This window comes from Phascolarctos cinereus, unplaced genomic scaffold (genome assembly GCF_003287225.1).
Source record: "Phascolarctos cinereus isolate Bilbo 61053 unplaced genomic scaffold, phaCin_HiC Scaffold_5;HRSCAF=322, whole genome shotgun sequence".
Classification (NCBI taxonomy): domain Eukaryota; kingdom Metazoa; phylum Chordata; class Mammalia; order Diprotodontia; family Phascolarctidae; genus Phascolarctos; species Phascolarctos cinereus.
The window spans coordinates 363,712,010-363,733,863 of NW_027555958.1; the positions used below are offsets into that span (position 1 = coordinate 363,712,010).

Below are 21,854 nucleotides of genomic sequence, written 5' to 3' on the forward strand. Positions count from 1 at the left end.
GGGAAACTAGTCTTCTTTTTCGTGCATCTCATGGAGATGAGGTTATATATAATCAGTCATTCAGCCAGGCAGAAGAACTATGACCTTTGCCCTTTTTAAAGGAATTAAGACAATTAATGACTTTGGTATCTATGATTTTCATGGGTAGTCACCTCTATCCCACATTATATCATAGATTTTATTAATTTGCTTTTGGGCATTCCTTTAAAAATATTATAATTCTTAGTCCCCATGGTATAACAGTCTCTTGATAATGAAAACACATATGAGACAGCACTTTCTTTTTACCTATTTGCAAGAAGTAATTTTATTATAAGAACAGAATCTCATTCTTCAGCAAGGAGACCAAGAATTGGTTTTATTCCATTCCTTATTGATTGGCACAGGTTTTGATTGGGTCATGTTAAGGTCTTCTTAGAAGAAATATATTTTCAAAATGAATGTGAATACTTGTAAGCTAATGCCTTATCCAGTATTAGTTTAGGAAAACTGAATATTTTATGGTTGAGAAAAAAGAGGATGATACTACTAGTGATGTTGTAGTGCTCTGGTCCGTTCCTGCAGATAACAAGATTGTCTCACATTTGCTGGTGGCTGAACCAGAGAAGATCTATGCCATGCCTGATCCTACTGTTCCAGACAGTGACATCAAAGCTCTCACTACCCTCTGTGACCTGGCTGACAGAGAATTGGTGGTCATCATTGGATGGGCTAAGCATATTCCAGGTACAATCACAGCAGCAAAAACAAAACAAGACAAAACCCTCATTTTTGATGTTTCAAACTCTTTCCAAATACAAAAGTATCTTCTAGATGTTAAAAAAAGATTGTGTGATCTTGTGATTTATTTATTTCTTCATGTTGCTCACTAAGTATGCATGTTCAGAATTTCCATTTTCAGACTTTTTATGATATAAAAAGAAAGAAGACGCCAGCGATTCTTTCAGAACTTATCTTATTGTGTGATTATTAATTCATGAAATTATTTGTTATTTGATGGCTTTCTTTTAACGATAACGAATTATTAATGTGCTCACCTTTTTTGCTGATTCTTTAATTAAGAGCTTTTGCCATTTTGCTAAAATACATTGATACATTTATACCAACTTCATTTTATGGTAATTAAATACTTTTTTTTTCTGTTAGAAAGTTTGGTAGAATGCAACAAAAAAGCAAAATATCATTTAAAAATTTCCTTGGTAGAGGATTTGGAGTCATTGAACCTAGCCACTTTCTGATTCAAAAAAGGTTACTACTTTCTAGCAATAGCTTGAATTTTACCCTTTTTCATTCTCTGTGCCATCTGTACTGAGCATCTCTCTCTCTCTCTCTCTCTCTCTCTCTCTCTCTCTCTCTCTCTCTCCCTCTCTCTCTCTCACTCTCTCATGCTTATTCACTCACACATGCATACGCATACACACACACACACACACACACACACACTCAGGGTTCTGGTTTGCTGATGAAATGTTTAGTTTCTGTAAGTATTACAATTCATGGACAATATATTTAAAGACATGCTTAATTCATAAAGAATTATATGAACATTTAATTTTTCCTGGTGTTATTTGAGAATTGAAAATTTTAAATTTTCCACTTTTTCTCACATGAAATGTTATCTCAGTAGAAAAGCATGTAACTACAATTTCAGAGATAGTCAATATCGGACCCAAATGGTCTTTTTTTTTCCCTTGAACTTTGTACCACAAATGGTTTATAAACAAGCTTTTGAATCATGAGCAATGTTTTTCTGGTACAGTTAACTTATTTCTGTCTCCTTAAACTAGTTTGTCTTTATGCTTTGAATGCTACAGTAATTTCTTTAATCAAATTGATGGAAGTCCCTTTCCCAGCCCACACTGAAACCAATTTATTGGTCATGATACGCCAGCTATGTTGCTAACAGTCGTAACGAACTGTCAGGCAATATCGCAGTGAAGCTAATTTGAAGTCATTAGGTGTGCAGCATTCAGGCAACAATTTGTTACAGTGGTTAGGAACACAGCTGACATTTCTGAATGGCTTTGTTCAGTGCAGTTCTAGATGAGCCCAAGCAAATTGTAGACTAATTTAAACATCACTCTGTAGTATACCAGCTACTTTGTCTTACACTGTTTGCTAATAAAGCACCCCCAAATTAAGTCAAAACTAGTTATATAGGTGAGCTTGAGAGTTTGCTCTTTTTTGATGATACCAACTTCATGATTGTAGAGTCCACATGAGATTTCAGTCATAAGACTACTTAGGTATTTGTTTTGAAATTGTGTATATGCGGCTTTCGTACAAGAAAGAGAGAGAAGTTTGATGGAGGCTTAAGAGTTATTGAGTCCCCCATGACAAAAGAGAAATCTATCAGATGCTGAAGTATGGCAAATGACCTAAGGCCTACATGTAAAATAATTGGAAATGAGAGACAGCAAAGAGTTTTTTGAGTTTTGTTTTGTTTTATTTTGTTTCCACCAAGAATCTTCATGAGCTACGCTGAAGTCAGAAGAAGGTAAGATCGCCATTTGGCCAAAGGCTCTGGTGATAGAATGCCAAAAGAACCCAAGTGTTCAATAGTCAATAAGCATTCATTTCAAGAGTCTATTATGTGCCACACACTGTTGTCAATTTGACGGATACAAAAATATGTGAAAGACAGTCCCACTGAGTAAATGTTGAAAAGTCAGACAATTTAAAGAAGAACCAAAATTAAATCTCTCATTTGTTATTCCATAGGCATAGTAGAAATCTTCATTCCTTCTCAGTTACGTGAAAAATAAAAACAAAAAGTTTCCCTTTGTTTTCTGATGACAAAAAAAATAAGCTTTATACTTTTACCACAACAGTGGTGTCAAACTGAAATAGAAATGGACCCCTGCAGGCCACATGCTGACTTAGAAAACCACAAATTAGCATTATCTGTGTTGTGTGGTATTAAAAAAATTTTTTTTGTTAAAATATTTCCCAGTTGAGGTTCCACTCCAACACCTTGTGATTTTAATACCTCTGCTCTAAAGGTTGGTAGCAAAGAGGAATGGAGGTTTGGGAAAAGAGATTACATTAACCATGAGTAAATGCTGTTGATTTTGAGCCAAAGATTGGTACTTGTAGAGATTTGTGAGAGTATTATTGATAGATTTGAGATTTATGATCTCCAGCTGTGATTTTGCTATATTTTCAGGATGCCCTGAGCTAAAGGTGGGGTCATAAAATTTCAAGGTAACGAAACAAGGATTCCCTTTTAATTGAAAAAAAAAAAAGAAATACTGTTAGAGATGAATGGGATTATAGACAAAAAAAAATTTGTATATAATTTGTAATTTCCTGGTTTTGAAAGTTTAAGGGCCTAAATGATTAAATGATTTGCCCAAAGTCACATGGTTGATGAATGTGAGAATAGGGCCTATAACCTGGCTTTCTTGACTCAATTCTAGAGCTTTTCTGCTATAGCACAGCCTTTGCTGAAATGCCATAGAATATTTTTTTAAGAGAAGGAAGATGACTTCCTTGAATTGAGCAAGGGTCACGTGTCACACTACAGTTGAAGGCACTGGTCAAGACCACCAACATATTAGAGAATGTTCAAGGAAATAAAGTATTATAGGGGTGTAAAAGTGAAAATATGTTATGTATGTTTTACATACACACACACACACATTTATACTATACTTTGATAAAAAGTAGAGCTGTGATGATAATAATAGGGTAACAGTCCCAATAATAGGGGTGGATTCAGAATTTAATTCTATTTGCAACTTAATATGCTAGCTCAAAACTTGTCTAATTTCAACAAGCTTTCTCAGTATAAAGCACAAGATCATTGGTGTAAGTCTTCAGAAAATTGCAAACTCTATCTTTTTTCTTATTCTCTTCCTATCTTGGTTTTATAATTGGTTGCTCAATTGAAAATTAAGCTTAGCTCCAAAGGTAAATTCCAGAGCTCTTCTCAGTCCTTACGCATAAACTCCATAGTTTGATTTTGCCAAATAAAAAAAGTAAAGAATTGAATAAAACAGTATAGTGGAAGGAATGACTTTCATCAGTCTATAGAATTAGTTGACTTGTGTTAATAAATCAAACAAATGGGAAAGTGTGTTGTTATGAAACATGACCATGCCTTATCTCAAGAAGAAAAAGATCAAAATGGCATTAGAAAATGCTTGACTTTAGTTAGAGGAGCATAAGGGCACAAGAACAGATGATGGTGCCCTAATAGCCCTTCTTAAGAATGACAGGGCCCCGCCATTAGCATCCTTTTATATCCTTGGAAATTGCTCATGCCTCGCTTTTCTGGTTCCTATCTGCCTGACTCTTTTTTTTATTTCTCTTTCAATTTCGTCCGCGCTCGGATAAGCGCATGCTAACACAATATGATTGAGCTGTAAAATGGAACGCTGTCGCCTCTAATCTCTTTTATGTAGATATGGAGGTACTTGCACATTGCACTTCATTCTCTTTCCATTGTTGGCCTTTTGAGAATGGGCTGCCTAGTAATGGAGGCTCAGTCAAATATTAGAGCTAGATTTCACAGGGTGTGATAAGAAGATTATCAGCCCAGCAGTCAGATCTATTATTGTTCTTTGTGCCAGATTAAAATATTCTTATGTACTGTAACTTCGTTAGCAGAATGCTGAAGGTGCTTAGTCAGATGCTGATGCTGCTTCATATGATGTTTGGAAAGACATCACCCATATTAGCTGACCTATATAAGTGGCTTAAATATATTTGTGGATCCTACTCAATACCTTTCTTGAAAAGAATATTAGGTATTAGAGGAACAAACGGTTCACGTGGGAATTCTTTTCCTTTCCATTTTTGTAAGAGTTGCAGGGTCATGTGTCTCCTTTGAATATGACAAATTAATTATTGTACAGTAAGGGGTAGAATTCTGCTGAGATCTGATTACTACTTAAGAATATTTGCTCACCATTCTTATAATATAACTATATCTCTGATATTTAGCGAGGAGGAGGAGGGAGGTTATTTTACAATATCTGCTTCTCCTTAGTAGAGTCTAGAAACACCCAGGCTTGTTTTTAAGTACATCGTTGCACTAAATATTCTTTTAGAAACATGCACATGTGAAAAATATTGGCTGAATTCACAGAAATCAACTTTGTCCACTTTGCATGAAATTACATGATTCTTTCCAAAAGTGGCTGGTTAGCTTCCCATCATAAGTGCTCAGATTTTCCCAGAAATGACAAAGCTGTTTAAAAACTAAGGATAAAAACTTGTACTACACCAGGGTATAAGTTCTGATGGAGCAAATCCAGGAATGTTTTGAATATTTTAGTGCTAATGTTAATGTTTTATGAAACATTATTGCTTCAGCACACTCTTTGTAGAGCACAATATTTAAGGTTTCCTTTCTAAAGCAGCTCTCCTGGGTACAGTTTAACATTCTAAAAGTGAACAAGAACATGATTTGCTGCAGAGTTGTCATTTTTTAAAATGCCCTTTCCTCATCATGAACTTGTGGTAGCACCGCTCTGTGTGATAATGACATGGAGAAAAAGCATAAAGAATGTGGTGGAAATAATCACTTGGAATGTTTTCAGCAGTATACATCCAATGCAAAGGGTATTTGCCCATGTATGTGTGTGATAGGAATAGAGTGTGATGTTAGTTTGTATACCGAACAGGGAACTTGGCTCAGTATAGATTAGATACAGGACCTAGCACTTACTAGGCATTTGAAAAGAATTTGATTAAACACATGTACTTAGCAAAGAATCTTTTGCATAGCCATGCTTATATTTTTCTTTGGCATGACATATGTGAAATTAACATATAACAAGTGATTTAGCTGGGAATTAAAGTAATAATAGTACCTTCAGTGTAGAAGTAGAAAACAGATTAGCATTCAGCACTTTATGCTTTCATTAACTAAACTGAATAATCAGGCCAGTTTGTGGTGCTTTGTTAAGCTGCATTTGGTCAAGGTGGTAGAATGGAAACCACTTGAAGTTAGGGGCTTTTATTTATTTTTGTTGGATCTCTAGTGCTCAACAGAGTTCCTTGCACCTAGAAAATTTTTTTTAAAGTTGAATCAAATGATTGGACTGTGGTCCTTAAGATGTCTGATTCAGCTTCACCATCTAGTAATAAGTTAATTAAGTAGCATTACTATGGCCAAAACCACCAGTTCTTTCCTATCCTTTTCTCTCCCTCCCCCTCCCCTCTGTGTCCTATTTCTCTCCCTAAGTCCCCACCCATGAACAAATCAGTGGTACCCATACAACTTTAAGTCCAATAGGTTTTTTTTCCCCACTTTCTTTTGCCTTGGTTATACTATCTACAAAATGTAACTATTTTCTATCATGTTTAACTAACTCTCAGGACTATTTCATGAAGTTAAATGACCATTATGTCCTTGGAGAAAAGTGTTACATGAAAGCCAGCCCAAATTGTTTTATGCACGTATATTTAAATCCCAAATCAAAATATTTTTGCCATATTTAGAAGAATTGAAGCAACCTCTTTGTTATGATGTTTAAGGCCAACCTTCCCAGATTACAGTGTGTTTCCTTTCCCTCTTTACTCCTTATTGACCCTCTTTTCAACCCTAATCTCTCCCTCTCATGGTCTGGTTGCACTTTCTCCCCTGCGTCCCCCTTTATCTGCCTCAACCAATCTCCAAATGAATGCATGTCTATCATGGCCTTGGCGTTGACACTCTGGATATATTGATTAATAGTTGCCCTAAGCTCCTTTTAGCAAATCAAATTTTCACTTTTAGCAAGGATTTCGCCTCTGATTTATTCAGCAAAGTGAAATGCACTAAATTGACTTTGACATTCAGGGAAAATGGCTGAAAAACAAAGAGGACAGGAAAGAGATATAAATTGTGTGGCAGCTGGAGACTTCAAGCATCAGAGAAACATTTTTTCTATATAATATAGGATAATTTGAAAATACACAGTTTAAACGAAGGCAAGATGTTTTCTTCACAAAATACCCTTATGATTTATTTTGGTAATAGAAGTGAGTAGTAAGTTTTCTATAGTCAAGCACAGAACTTCTGTTACTAACCACTGCATTATGTTTGGAAATATTTGCTAAGATGGCAAATATCAGACACCATTCCTTATAAAACAATTCTGATTTAAAAAAAAACAACTTGTACAATATAGGATCTTTAATTCAAGAATGCTGTTGCATTTTTTTTGTCTATTTAAAAAAAGTGATTAATACTTGACCTGTTATGTTTTCCTGAACAGAACCTAAAGTTATTTTATATCTCAAACCCCAGAATTTTTGAAAAGTAAGTTTTTCAGACTTTTGTTTGCTGATGTCTGACTGGTGATTAATTCTGCCTACCTCCTTGTCAGGTCAAGGTCTAAAGAATAAGTCACTCCTTGGAATTGAGGTGTACAATCATGGTTTTCATATGCAAGAAATAAAATGAGTAGTGTGGGTGAAGAATTGAGCAAAAAGAAGTAAGGTAATCCTGAGGTCACCATATGCTACAAGTCAAATAGAGAAAAGAGTTAAAATATCGCAAAATCTAGGCTGAATATGAAGGGACATTTCCTGATATTGACACCTGTTTGGCTATTAAAGTTTAATCTGCTGAAATATTGCAAGAGCCAAGAAAGAAGGGAGAGGGATATTCCTCTCTATTTGAATGTTTATCAAATTGAAAATGTGCCATAGTATGGATCCTTGACGAGCAAAGAATGCTGAGAATAATCAGCTTCTATTTCATTTTCTTATTTTGAGGCTATTTTCTATTTGGTAAGAGAGCCAATGTGGCATAACGGGTGGAGAGACAGCCTTGGAGTCAGGAAGACTTGGTTTCAAGGTCCACCTCTCACATAAATTGGATTTATGATCTTTGGCAAGTCACTTAACCTGTAAGGTGCAGATTTACATTGGTAGAGGGCTTTTCCTTACCAGGAAGTTCCCTATACTAGTAAAATCACAGGCCCTGTCACTACTGCTATTCTTTATATATGATAAAGACTTCTTGATTGGTGCCCACTATATCTGAAAAATAACCATATTTTGATCCAGCTATTTATTTTAAATTCCTAAGTGGCATCCATCATAGTTTTGTCAAACCCAACAATAAAAATATATCAACTGGTCCTAATGTGCTTTATATAATTTGTAAGACAACTTTAGGATGACAAATTTTTGAGAGACAGCTACAGGATGTGATTCTATATAACATTATGTAGGTGACTATAGGATTGCTTACACTTTTCTTATCTAGTGTAAGAAGTCACCTCATTACCTGAGTGTGCCCAAATATATTCTCACCACCTTTCTCCTTTTGACTTTTTTTTATTACTCTCTTCTTTTTTTTCTTCATTTCCAACAAATCTAATATGAAAGCTTCAGCACAAACTGACCTCAAAATTGACCCAGAACTACAGAAGTAGTGGTATTTTGCAAATCAGACAGCATTTGGAGTACTGTACCAGATATGCCAGGGCATTCCAGGAATTTATTGGCATATATTTTCCTTAAAATCATGCTGTTTTCCCCTAATTCAAGGCAATTTCCAACCATCTTAAATGACTCTTAATTAGGAGAATACTATAAAATAACCATTTAACTTGCTGAAATCATCTTTAATGACTGCATTTCCTAAACAGTTTATGCTGTGTAGTATATAGATCTAGGAGCTCCACTAGTTGCTAGCTTAATGTGAAATCCCTCTTTAAAACAGAAGACTTTTACAAGGGGGGAAAAAAAGGTTATGGATTTTACTAAGAGGCAAGTAACAGGCCTGAAATTGCTCTTCAAGAGTTCCTTCTTTCTAGTCAGATTCAAGAAAGAGTCTTATGAGCATCCAAACCTCTGAAAGAGTTCAGAATTCTTTTTTTTAAATTTTAATTTCATACTTGATTTTCTTGTATTCCATTGTTTCTTAAGGGAAAAAAAAAGAGTAACCTCAAGTTGTAAATCACATTGAAATTTATTTAAAAAGTATTGAAATAGTGGATAAAAATTGTACTTAATGGTAAAATGGTCAAAGTCTTCTTTTCCATTGTGCTGTTTTCTGAAGCCTTAGATGTATTTCATGCAGACTGTTCATTTGATGTACAGACATCTGCCTGTCTACATTTTTACATACTATTCCCTCTCCCTGTACTACCTTTTCTCTTCTGTCTTCTCCCTCCTAGATCCATCAAGGTTCAATCTAAATGGGACCTTCTCTATTAAGTGTTCCTTGACTGCTGAAGCCAGATATGATCTGAGTTTGGGTTTTTTAAAGCATTTAGTAAGTACCTACTATGTGCCAGGCACTGTGCTAAGTGCTTTACAAATATTTTCCTCTTTGATTCTCAGTCCAACCCGGTGAGGTAGTTGCTGTTATTCTTCCCATTTTTATAGTTGAGAAAACTGAACCAAACAAAGATTAACTGACTTTTCCAGGGCAACACGACTAAGAAATGCTTAAGACTGGATTTGAACTCACCTTCCTGACTCCCTGCTTACTACCCTATTCACTTTGCCCTCTTATTACTGTCATTCAACCAATGAATTGCATGTGAGAAGTCATATAAAGAACTGAACAGCAAGATGTGTGATTGGAAAAACTGACATTCGTGTAGTCACAGTGAGAGATAACCACTGTGGACAGCCTACATGCTCGATTAGTTTGAGTTCTAGAGGGAAGCCTTAAGCAAGTGGTGTGGATTCCCTGTGGAACAATATGGACAAGAGTAACACAGAATGAGAAGGTATGGATGATTTGTATGTTTGTACCATTGGAGTACCCACATCCATGAGATCTCAGATGTATCTAAGTAGGGGAAACTATCATAGTTGTCCAATAAATGTGTAAATGAAGTCTCTTTAACTATTGTAATCCTAAAATCAGGAGTCCCATTAACCACCTATCATATCTTCCATAAAAATGGATGTCACTGTGGGTTGGTTAGGAAGTCAAATTTTGTAACTATGGCTTGCTGATATTATAAAATCCACTTAGATTTAGAACAAAAACGTTGTATTCCTATATGACTAGGTCAGCAGCACAGCCTGGGCTTGTTTCTGGAAGTCATCTGAGCCCAATTAAATACTGTAATTCCATGGGTGTCTCCAAAGAGCTGCTACTTTCTCTCTGAATGAAGTAGGCTTCACACCTGTTTAACCTACATTAGGAAAGGATTAATTACCTGAAGTGCAGGGCTCCTTTATCCAGTCAGCACGTTTGAGGCAGGGCACATGGTGACCATCTGAAGAGAAAGGGAGGGGAAAGGAGCATCTGGGTGCTAATGGCAAGACTGACTCTTTTTAAATATATGCAGTCAGCATTTTGTAAATAAAATCAGGCTGTTGTTATTTGTGTGATTGGCCTGTGTCACACTCTAACTGAGTTATTTTTTTCTGTACTATTAACTTTCCTTGTTTTTTAAGTTCATGAGAAGAAAGAGTTGTATATTTTGTTCATTTATTCAGTAGCTAAGGGCTAAGTATTGAAGGTGTTTGTGCAGGATGCTGAACACTTGGGTAATCAGGATTGTGTTGTGGGAAATTTACTCTGGATGCCCATGGAGCGTCATTTAGGAATTGGGAAACAAGGATGGGAGAAATTTTCGAGGTACCTATTCAAGCTTAGCCCTATACCCAAAGCTTTTCTAGCTTGTCAGGACCTGGGAGAGCACGCATTCCACTGGAACAGTTTCAAAATCCCTTGTAACTTCCCATTCTTGAGAGGCCACATCTAATAAGATTCCATATTAAAAGGTACAAATGTAAATTCTTAAATGTGGGATAGAAAATTCTACTGTACAAGTATGGAGGGAAGGAGAATGGAAGTTGCTCAGCTAGACTGAAGTTCTTTAGATAAAAATATGTAAATTGTAATAAATTATACATTCGGTGTGATTCAGCAGTATACCCTAACCCTAACCCTAACCCTAACCATATGATAGCTGGTGATTTCATGTGTGAGCCATGAAAGCAGAATTTGGCTACCTCCAAACAGCTGTAGTATCCAGGATTAGGGTGGGGAAAGTCCAACTTGTACCTTTCCCTGGTCAGCCCATCACATTTATGTTACAATGTTCCTTTTTTGAAGTACCATATTTTAGAAAGGACGCTGATAAGTTAGACTGTTCAGAGGTGAACAAGAAAGATGGTGAAGGGCATTAAAGATTGGCAGGAGTTAGTTATCTACAACTCTTTGGAAGACTCCCTTGTAGAAGAGAGATTAACATTGTTCTGCTTGGCCTCAGAGGGAGGAAATGGGAGCAAAGAGTAGTAGTTAGATGTGAGTTAATATTAACTGCATTCTGCCACATTAACCATTTGTGGAAAGGGAATCATTTCTCTTAGTTTTCCAGACTTGATATGTATCTATAAAGTAAGATTTGTCATCTTCTCCTTCTATAACTAAACTATTTTGATTGATGACACTATCTTTTCCCAAATTACAAAGGCCTTGATCTTCTCCCCTACTCTCCTTATGCAATCAACTGTCAGTCCTACAATAGCACTTACATTGATTTCCTTGTTTATGCTCTTAATTACCCAGCCCTGCTTCAGGCTTTCAATACCTCTCCCCTGGGCCACTTTGATAGCCTAACTAGTTTCTCAGTTTTCACTCTCCACCCCTTTCTCCACCAAATGCCTCATAGTACAGTGCAAATTTGATTTAAAATAAAATTTAAAAACACAACTGGTTCCTCATTGTCTACCAAATAAAATCCCTTTGTTCAGATAGGCACAGCCTTCATAGAATGGTTCTAACTTTTCTTTCCAGCTGTACTTTCTGGCACTTCACTAAAATGTCCATAATCTCCAGGCAAACTTGGCTACTCATCTTCCCCCTGCCCTCTTCTGTATTCATGCTTTTGTCATAGAGAACATTCTTTACCTCTATGTCCAATCTCTGTCTGCTGAAATCCTTTACCTCCTTCAAAGCCTAAAGTCAGCCATCTTCCATAATATCTCCTGAGCTAGAAATAGTTTATTTCTTCATCTCTCATACCAAGGCTGTTTTTCCTTTCCTGTGACTCAGTCCTTTTCTAACTTTTTTTTCAAAAATGTTCTTGTGCATGTCTTTTCTCTTTTAAACTCTTAAGTTCCTGATGGACAGAGATGCCTTTAAAATTTCATCTTGCTTTCTGTAGTACCTAGCATAGCAGCATTGGATCCTAGATTTGGGAGTAGGAGACACTTTCAGGGTCATCTAATCCCACTCCCTTCATTTTACAGATTAAGAAATTACAGGAAAAAAATTAGAAAAAAAAAGAAATTATAGACTAGAGAAACTAAGTGACTTTCCCAAAGTCACATGGATAGTAAGTAGTAGGCACAGGGACCCATACCCAAATCCTCTTTCTCCAAATCTCTCTTTCCACTATGCTGCATTGCTCAATAAATGTTTATTGAATTTAATTTCTTCATCCTGTCCATGTTTGTGCCCTATTATCAAAGGTAGGTTACAATATTATAACATCTGGAGTAAACCTTTACTGAAATTCAAAACCCCAATGTAATTTTATGTAGTCAGAGTTGAATTGCTATTACTTAATTAGAATTTGGCCACGCATGAAAATATTTTTCTGTGAATGAACAAATATTTTTTGGCCTGCAGAGCCCAAATTATGAAAATTTTTTACATAGTTGAATATGGTAATTAGCTCTGAATCCAGCTTGGCTTTTCATTAGACACTGTGTAATATCCAGTCCCCACTGAAAGTACATGATATTGTGTTTTGTTTTCTAACAAATTAAAAGTAAGGGTAATAATAGATTATTCTAAGTTTTTGTCCTTAAAAAATATCTATGATACTATGAAAACTTAAATGAATGTAAAATTATTTTAGTATATTAGCTAAATATTATTGACTTCTATTAAAGGTTTTTTTTAATTTTAATTCGTTCCAAATAGTGGCCTTTTTTTCCCCTTGCTAATAGCAAAGAATTGTACTAGGAGTGCTCTAAAGAGGCGAACTATTGTAACCAAATTTCTGAACGTTTTTTTCCCTTTTGCCAATTGTGTACCACCCTATAGCTATCTATCCCTATAGTTTGTTACTTCTTTAGCAATATTTCTGAGTGAATTTACTTACTTATCTCTATTTACCAATTCACTTGTTGTTTTTTTTTAGTAAATTCAGTTTCAGGTAGTTGGTTTATTATAGAAACCTTCCATATCTGTGAACTGGAAGCCTGTTTTTTTCCATCTAAAAATAACTTTGTTCAAGGGAAATAACCAAGATTTCTGTTTTTGAAGCAAGTTATTCTTCTGTTTCCATTGAGATATCTCCTGGGGACTGGCTGATTATAGCTGTACCTGTTTTTTGGTGTTCTAAAGTTCATATGACACCTACTACTGGTAACTTTTACCAGTTCACGGCTGTAGCAATCCATTCAGAGGTGGAATAGGTATGGTTCATGTTGCATCCATATTTTGCTTGTTATCTTCTTATCAAGCTCTTAGCATCCCTTTGTTTATTTGAGGCGACAGGAAGACTGTGTAAAAGGCTGCTTAGTCAGGGATATCAGCCTTGTTGGCAGGGGAGTGATTGCCAGTTGAAAAACAAGGCATTATTGCTCATTTTTTCCCTCTTATTAGTTTGATTACATTTGCAAATCAAATCAATCCATCAGACATGATCAGGCCTCGTCCGCATTTTAAGGAATAGTAATCTCCGTCTAATAAGATGCAAATGTGTCACATCGGTAAGTAACCAATAAATCATCGTCTTGTCTTTGGCAATCATTAAATATCAGAACCAACAGTCAATTTTTAGTATTTTCAATTTGCGATATGCCGCTGGAATATAAAGATAGATGGACGTAATTACACAAACCAAACACTATTTCAGTTCATTCTAGACAGCAAATTTAGTGGAAGGTATAACTGGCTTGTCATCACACTACATTATTCCTAGCGGTTCATGCAAAGTTCACAGACAAGCTTCAAATGGACATTGCTTTTTTTTTTTAACTTCTAACATCTCCATGCCAACAACCAAACTTTGAGATAAGAGGAACTTCCACTCTGCTACTGTCACAAGAAGCCCGTGTCCAAGCAGACCTTCATCATCTGTTTTTTAGAGACCATAGTCTGTGCCATCTCCTGACTTCTACAAATAAAACAGAAATTCCAACAGCTCTTCCTATGGGGACTCATCCCACTCCCATGTCTTTCACTGGAACAGTTTTTCCGTCAGGAGAGTGGAAAAAACAGTCTATCGAGTCATTTTTGGTTTCTGAACATTTGTGACTCCCTACATTTGGTAGGTGTTTTGTTTTTGTTTTTGTAGCTGACAAAGTGATGTCTTTCTTGATTATCTTGTATTTATTTCTATGTTTTGTTAGGCCCCCGCAAGAAAACTTTCCATGAGAGTACAAAATGCTACATTTCAAACTCCATGTGTTGCTTTTTTGATTTGAGACTTGAAGGAACTTGACAATAATTGTTTTCCTTGGTCTGTAGTTGAGAGTTTGTGTTACATTACATTTCATTTATAAATATTAGAGAGAATTATAGCACTAAAATTGAAATGTAAGGATGTTTTCTCTACTCTCTTGTCTGTTTTTCCCTTCAATTTATGCATTCTGTTATTCCTTAAACTTTTTTTCTTAAATCTTTATTTCTGAAAATTTGCTCCTAGAACCAATATAACTATTTCTCTTCCTTTACCATCCATTCCTAACTCAGTTCTTACTAAGTAGTAATTTTTCTTTTCCTTTCCTTTGTTGTTGTTCAGTTGTTTCAGCTGGGTCTGACTTTTCATGAGTTCATTTGGGGTTTTCTTGGCAAAAGTATTGAAATGGTTTGCCGTTTCCTTCTCCAACATATTTGACAGATAAGGAAGCTGAAGCAAACAGAGTTAAGTGACTTGGCTAGGGTCACTCAGCTAGTGAGTGTCTGAGAACAGCTCTGTACTCAGGTCTTCCTGACTCCAGGCCCAACATTCTGTCCACTGCACCACCCAGCTGCTTTTCTCAGCCACCTGCATGTTCCCACACGCATAGCCTTTGTAATAGTACCTCTTCTCTGAGATATGTTTCCATGCCAAAGAATCTAATAAAAATGTTTATTTGCGTATCTACTTGTATTATACGAGAATTGGATGTGTCAGTCAGAAAAGCTCGGTCCAAATCTTGCTTTGCTACTTAATACCTGTGTGATCTGATGCAAGTCCTTGTTCTTCTCGGGTCCTTAGCATCCTTATCTGTACAGTGGAGCTGTATTAGATAATTCTGGTTTGTTGGGGGTTTTTTGGGGGGTGGGTGAGGCATTCAGCGTTAGATAATTCCTAAGGGCCTCTGTGGCTTTGAATCTGGTATTCCTCACTAGGGGCCATTGCTTGACAGTTATTCCCCATTCTCTCTTATTAGGAGCCAAACCAGTAGATTGAAGGCTTTTGTGGGGCCCGTCATTGCTTTTGACCCATTAATTTCCTTCATTTACACTGAAAAAAGAAAACCTCATAGGATTCCTAAAAGGCAAAAATCCTATAGCATACTCTACAAGAATGGAGAAAACATTTTTTATTAAGTGCATACTTTGTGCCTAGCACTGTGCCACACCCTAGGAGAAATGTGCATTGCCAAATGGACTTACCCTTATTAATCATCCATCATTCTCAGCTAGCAGACCTCTGGACATACATTTCATACTTCAATGTACAAGATAAGTTTGTCTCAGTGGCCATGGAATTGGTGGATGATTTCTTCCTCATTGTTACTGAGAATATGCCTCAGTCTTGAAATAGTGGCGGTGTTTTCTGTGGTCAGTGTGGATTAGATGATTAAATACCACAGATGCCTATTGTATGCAGTCCACATTCCAAACACATTGGCAGATTGAAATACATAATCACCTTATTAAAACAACTCCTCCTGCTGATTGGCCACATTTCAAATGCTACTCTCCATCTCCCTGTACTCTCTATGCTAGTAGGTTTCCAGCACATTTTCCTCTCTCCAGAACAGTATACTACTACAATCCTTCCTGACATAGGCCTTAAAAATGCAGACCTGGTCTCTCCATGTGATTGCTATACTAGCCTGTATATCTAATCCAAGGAACCCCATATGCATCAGCAATTGCCAGAGACCCCTGTGAGGTACAGCTGATGAAAACCATATAGCGTGTTCTTTGAAGCTCAGTACCAGCACCTTATGCTCTGCTTAACCGATTTACATACCACCATGGTATGTTTAATTTGCTTTTTCATCAAATCAATAATGGGTCTAATTGAAAAAATTGGCAGTACTACATACAACCTAACTACTGCTCTCAATGTTTGCAGGCTATCAGGAATGTTACACAGCTCTGTGGCAGACACCTGTGTTATTGGTGTGCTCCTGCTAGTAATGCTTACAAAAACAAACATTAATACAGGTGGAGCATCTGCACCAATTGATCACTATGCTATGAGAATTAATCACCTGGCATTCAGCTTGGAGAATATAATTTACATCTTTAATGTATGAAATGTACTATCACACACGCTTGCACCATAGAGGTAGGATGATGTCAGCAATCTTGCATACTAAGCTTCATTTGGAATATCAGCATCCATTGAAATGAATTTTGGTTTTAATTTTAGGCCAGAAGCTCTGTATCTCAGTCAATATTTAATCAACCCTTTTTAAAAAAAAACATAGATTTGAAGCTGTTTTTTGAACAAGAGGTAGAAATATTTGTACATGCATTTATTGTAACCCAAGTATGGAAAGCATGGCCCTAAAAAACTTACCTTCAAAGATCCTACGATGAATGACATTGAAATGGCATGCCATCTTATCTGAGACCAGAATGGATTTTTAGTCATATTCCAAATACCTTGTAGGTAGTCTAGGTCAGACTATCTTTTTTCTGAGAGTAATAGTATCAGAAGTGTCATTTAGTTTAGTTTTGTTTTTAAGAATTCACTTAGTGACTACACTAGGTACTGGGAATACAAAACTACAATTCTACCCTCAAGAGGCTGACATCCTTCTGGAGGCTGGAGGTATTGAGTGATAGGCATCCAGGAGAGATTCTGGACAAAGCATTCCAGGAAAATTTGAGGATAGTCAGAACAGGTTGGGGTTTTGGTGGGTTTAGGGAGGTAGAGGGAATGGGGTCAGTTCTAATCAAGGAAAGACCCGAGGACATAGTACTTGAATTGAACCTTAAAGGAAGAAAAGGAAAGATAATTTTTTTAATTGAATTTGTCAAATCTGTTTTGAAGCCAGTATACTACTCTTGTCTACCTCTGACAACACTCACTTGCTGACTTTGTGGGTTTCTTACTGCAATGAGATATTGGGGTTTTCTCAGACCTGAAGTTAGGAAATAAAAGGAAATCTTGTTTTTTTCAAGTCTTTTTATCAAGCAATGATAAAATACAGATCCAGGGAACAACTTTGGCCAAATTATTATTGTCACCACCATCCACATTATCAATGAACATTTATTTAGGAATCAAAAGATGTTTAGCCTGGTACTAGATATGCTAAATCATCTGTACTCATGAGGCTTTTGAACTTGATGTGCAATTTAACAAACCTAATAAATGAACAAATAAATAAATATGCTAGCTGTACTCCTGAGAAAAGGCCCAAGTTTCACAAGCACTATCAATAGCAGCGAGATCAATAAATACTTATTGAGCAATCCCTCGGTACATGTGCACCTCCTACTTCTTGTAGCTAAACAGCAAGCTTTATCTCAGGGATAGTAGACCCTGTAAGTGGCAATGACACATTTGAAGTAACAGCTTTGCTGGGAAATTTCATAGGAATTTTTATGATGTGGCTAATTACATATTTATATATAATGGCTCTGATGGAGCCATTACAGTCCATTGGGTAAGCAATATGTGTTTTAAGAAATGTATAAATATGTATTTATTCAACAGAGCATATAAGCTTTTTCCCGTTCTCTTAACCACTGATTCAATAATGTGTTTTCTAAGTATAAATATAGAAGTGATAAATGTTCCAGGCTATCAAGGGAAATACACTCAGTATTTTTAGAAGTAATTTTAAAATTCTGTATGGTTTCTTCGTCTATGTGGTTCTTAAAAGTTTGCTTGAGTGTGCTAGAGCAGAATGACTCCAAAGATGTCAGCATTAATTTGGAAATTTTCAGTTATTGGTGGATATATTTTGTCATAACCTTGAAATTCGTTGATTTAAATTATAGAGGAAGTTAATAAAATGTAATTTGTTATTTCATTTTCACTCATTATTCAAACATCACTTATCTACTTACATGACATTCATATCCCTCTTTTCATGTTGCATTAATGTTGTCTAGTTTTTAAAATAATTTCACACTCATCTTAGACAGGGAAAAAATATTCTCCTGAAGGCATTGTATGCCATAGAAAGAGCACAGATTCAGTTTTATGGAGAACCTGGGTTCAGATTTTACTTCTGACACTTAGTAGATTGCCTCTATCAGACACTATAATATCTATGTGTATATATAATGTATATATATGTATATATATACATATATATACATATATATATAAAAATCTGTGAGATGTATATGTGTGTATGCATATATATATATATATATATACATATACATACATACATGCATGCATGCATGTAATTATTATATTATACCTTGGGCAGTTAGCTTAACGACCTCCTTCCTCCCAGTTACCTCATCTGTCAATGGAGTTGGACTAGAAGATACCTTCTAGTACTAAAGCTATGTTCTTATTGTCCTATCTATTTTGTACTGTGTCAAAACAAGTCTATAATGTATATTGTACATAAAGTAAGAAAACGAAATCTTGTGAGCAGTTAAAAATATATGTCTCAGTGCCTGTGTACAAAAGCTGATACTCTTTCTTCCTGGGAAAGCCCCTTGACCCTCAGGGAGACTTTATTCATTTCTAATCATTCATTCTAACTTGATGACTTCAGTGCCCCGTAGCATAGTGGAACACACCCTAGATTTAGAGTCAGAGGACATGGATTTAATCCTGCCTCTAAACCACCTAACCAACTAGAACTCAGTTTCCTCTTCTGCAAAATTAGATAATTTGGATTATTGGACCTTTAAGGTCCTTTCCACCTTTAAATCTATGACTTGTTGAGATAGAGGGGTCAGTAGAAAATAAGCATTTACATATCTACTAGTCCACATGCCAGAAGCAGTGCTAAGCATTTTGCAAATATTATCTTCTTTGATCCTCATAACAACCCTGTGAGGTAGTGTTCTTATTTGCCACATTTTACAGATAAGGAAACTGAGGCAAACAGAGGGTAAGTGGCTTGCTCAGGATCACTTGGTTACTAAGTCTCTAAGGCCAGATTGGAACTCAGGACTTCCTGAATTAAGGCCTAGAGCTCTATCTATTGCACCAAGTAGCTGCCTCTATGACATTAACAAGGGATGAAGCATGAAGTGGGTAAAGCCTTGAACATTTGTCATAAAGAACTGAATTCAGTTCTTCCTCAAACATATATATTAGTCAGTTACTGTGAACAAGTCACATAACACTGATTTCCTTATTTGTAAAATGGGGATGATAATACCTTGTATTGCAAAGTGGTATTGTGAGGAGAAGATGAGATCATATATGTAAATCACTTTGTTAACCTTAAATAATTATCAGTTGAAGATTGCTTTATAATCTTAGCATAATCATGGAAGTTTATAATACTGACCCTCAGTCATAAAGGAAAGATTGAATTATTTTTCTATGTATTTTATGTAAGAAGACAAGAAAAGATATAGTTCCAAAAGATTTTAACCTCCCCCCCGCAAAAATAAAATTTTAATGTTATTTCACCTAAAAAAAAGTAAACTTCATTTAGATCAGAAATTCATTTGGATGAAACAGCTCATTCCCTGAGGCCATCCAGTTGATGAATGAGGCATAATTTGTCTTTATCTAGCTCTTAGGGCAGAATGAAAATAATGATTATACCTATTGTTGTATTTCTTTATATTAGGAAATAGTTCCACAACATTGTTTCTGTTACTCATTTATATGTAATTTTTAACCTGAATTAAACATTTCATGAAATGGAAATCTTTTTATATAAAGAAAAGTCACCCCTTCTTTTGGAAGTATCTTCATATACTTTTTTTATCTTTTATCTAAAAATTCACCATTTTATCTTTACCTCTAGCCATTTTGTAAGTACCAAATGCTGATGTGTTATGAAAGTTTAACATGGCCCTAAAAGCACCAGACAATTAGGAGATAATCACCAGGGGAAAATAGAGTACTTTTTTCTGATTAACAGGACTGAGAAAATACCCAACAAATCTAAATGGAACTTGTTAGTCAAGCAACGAGAGATGTAAAAGAATGACAATAATGAAATTTAACTGCCTTGTGCTTTCATGCCAAAATTTTAATAGTAAGTCACTGAGAGGCAACAATTAAACATTAATATTGGGATAATAAAACAACGTTAGGTGCTGCCCTGGCATCCTGATAGCAACTGAGTATGTGTTGCCAACATGCTGTTCCAAGTTTAGGGTCCAAGAAAACTCATTGCTTTTCCTGAACTGTCAGGAGCTGGGAGAGACACAGAAGGAGAGTCCTACCTTTCCTTGGATGATTCTGTTTCTCTCCCATCACCTAAGCTCCACTGTTTTAATTACCAGAGCCTGAGGGAAAGTTTAGGAAAATTCTATAACCAGAAATACTTATATAGTTTCATTAATAAAATATTTTGGGAAACACGGGTATCAAGTGAAATTCTGGAGCACCTATGCAGATAAGGGATAAGTTTTAGACCTAGGGATTGAGTAGTAGCAGCTGATGTGTAAATGTACATGGAAGCTGTGGAGTCCAATTCTCAGTTCCGTTTCAACCTCTGCTTACGAGTAGTTACTTTCCCTGTAAATGGGATTCCCAGTCTATTCTTTCCTTGTGTTTGTTCTTTCATTCTATATTATTTCAGACATCTGTTTGGAATTTGCACTGAGGCAGAGCTTTGCTGTTTACCAAACGTAGTCCATTTTAGTGTCCAGATTCCACTGAACATGAAACTTTTTCACCTTATCTTACTATTCTTATTTCCCAGAGAGTTAAGTTGCTCTGGCAAATGAAACCTGAAATCAAGTGTCCTTGAATCTAAGCAAAATATGTTCCTTCAGCTCCCACTGTGTCCAGGGCTCTGCAAAATCCAAAGGTATTCTAGCGAGTACAAATTATTTTTAAGAACAGCCTTGGTCTTCAGTAGGCTTCCATTTTCATTGAGATAAGATAAAAATATGAAATATTAAATTGCACAATTTTACATTGCGCAGTAAGACTTTGAGACAATCATGAAAGTGAGACAGTGTGGAACTTTGGTGAGGAAAAGAAGCTGTAACTGTTTTCTTATTATCATGTTCTTCCCCCCCCCCATTTCCCCCCTGTAACAAAGCTTAGTGGATAGTGAGCTAGCTTTAAAACCAAGAAACCTGACTTTCAATTTTAGTCATTGTCCTATATTGGCTCTGTGATCATAAGAGAGTTACTTATAACATCTCAGCATTCTAGGGACCATTTGCAGAGAAGGTGTAAAGAAAAGTGCCACACTAGGGATTTCTCCATATTGATGAAATCACAAGTCCTTTCCTTTTCCCTTGTTAAAATCATCCATATCTTTATTTTCCTGCATGTCCTATCTTTACCCTGTTTCTGAAGTCAGCTAGTGTAAAACTTGAGGTTTGCATTGTTGGACCTTCTAGTCTTATCTTCCCTTAACATAGTATTTGGAACATGATTATTTTGACATAAATATATTTACAAATGGTAAGCCACTATATTGAATCTTAGTGAATTTTTAAGAAACCAATAAGAAAAATTAATCTGTTTCCTACACAAGAGAACAAACAGTTCTGTTTCACTTTTAGAGTGTGTGTTTGGAGGCAAGGAGAAGAGAATAGAAGAGAATCATGAATTGAGAATTTGGAGCTGGAAGCAAAG

At 35.9% G+C, this 21,854-nt stretch overlaps 1 protein-coding gene across 3 annotated transcripts in view; it reads left to right on the plus strand.

Moving 5' to 3' along the window:
* Positions 1 to 21,854, plus strand: part of ESRRG (estrogen related receptor gamma) — a 648,087-nt gene that overhangs the window by 590,457 nt on the left and 35,776 nt on the right. For all 3 annotated transcript variants that reach the window (XM_078156311.1, XM_078156312.1, XM_020982262.2), the window contains one exon: positions 565 to 726. In XM_078156311.1, the coding sequence (XP_078012437.1) occupies positions 565 to 726 (162 nt within the window). The remainder of the gene's footprint in view (positions 1 to 564; positions 727 to 21,854) is intronic.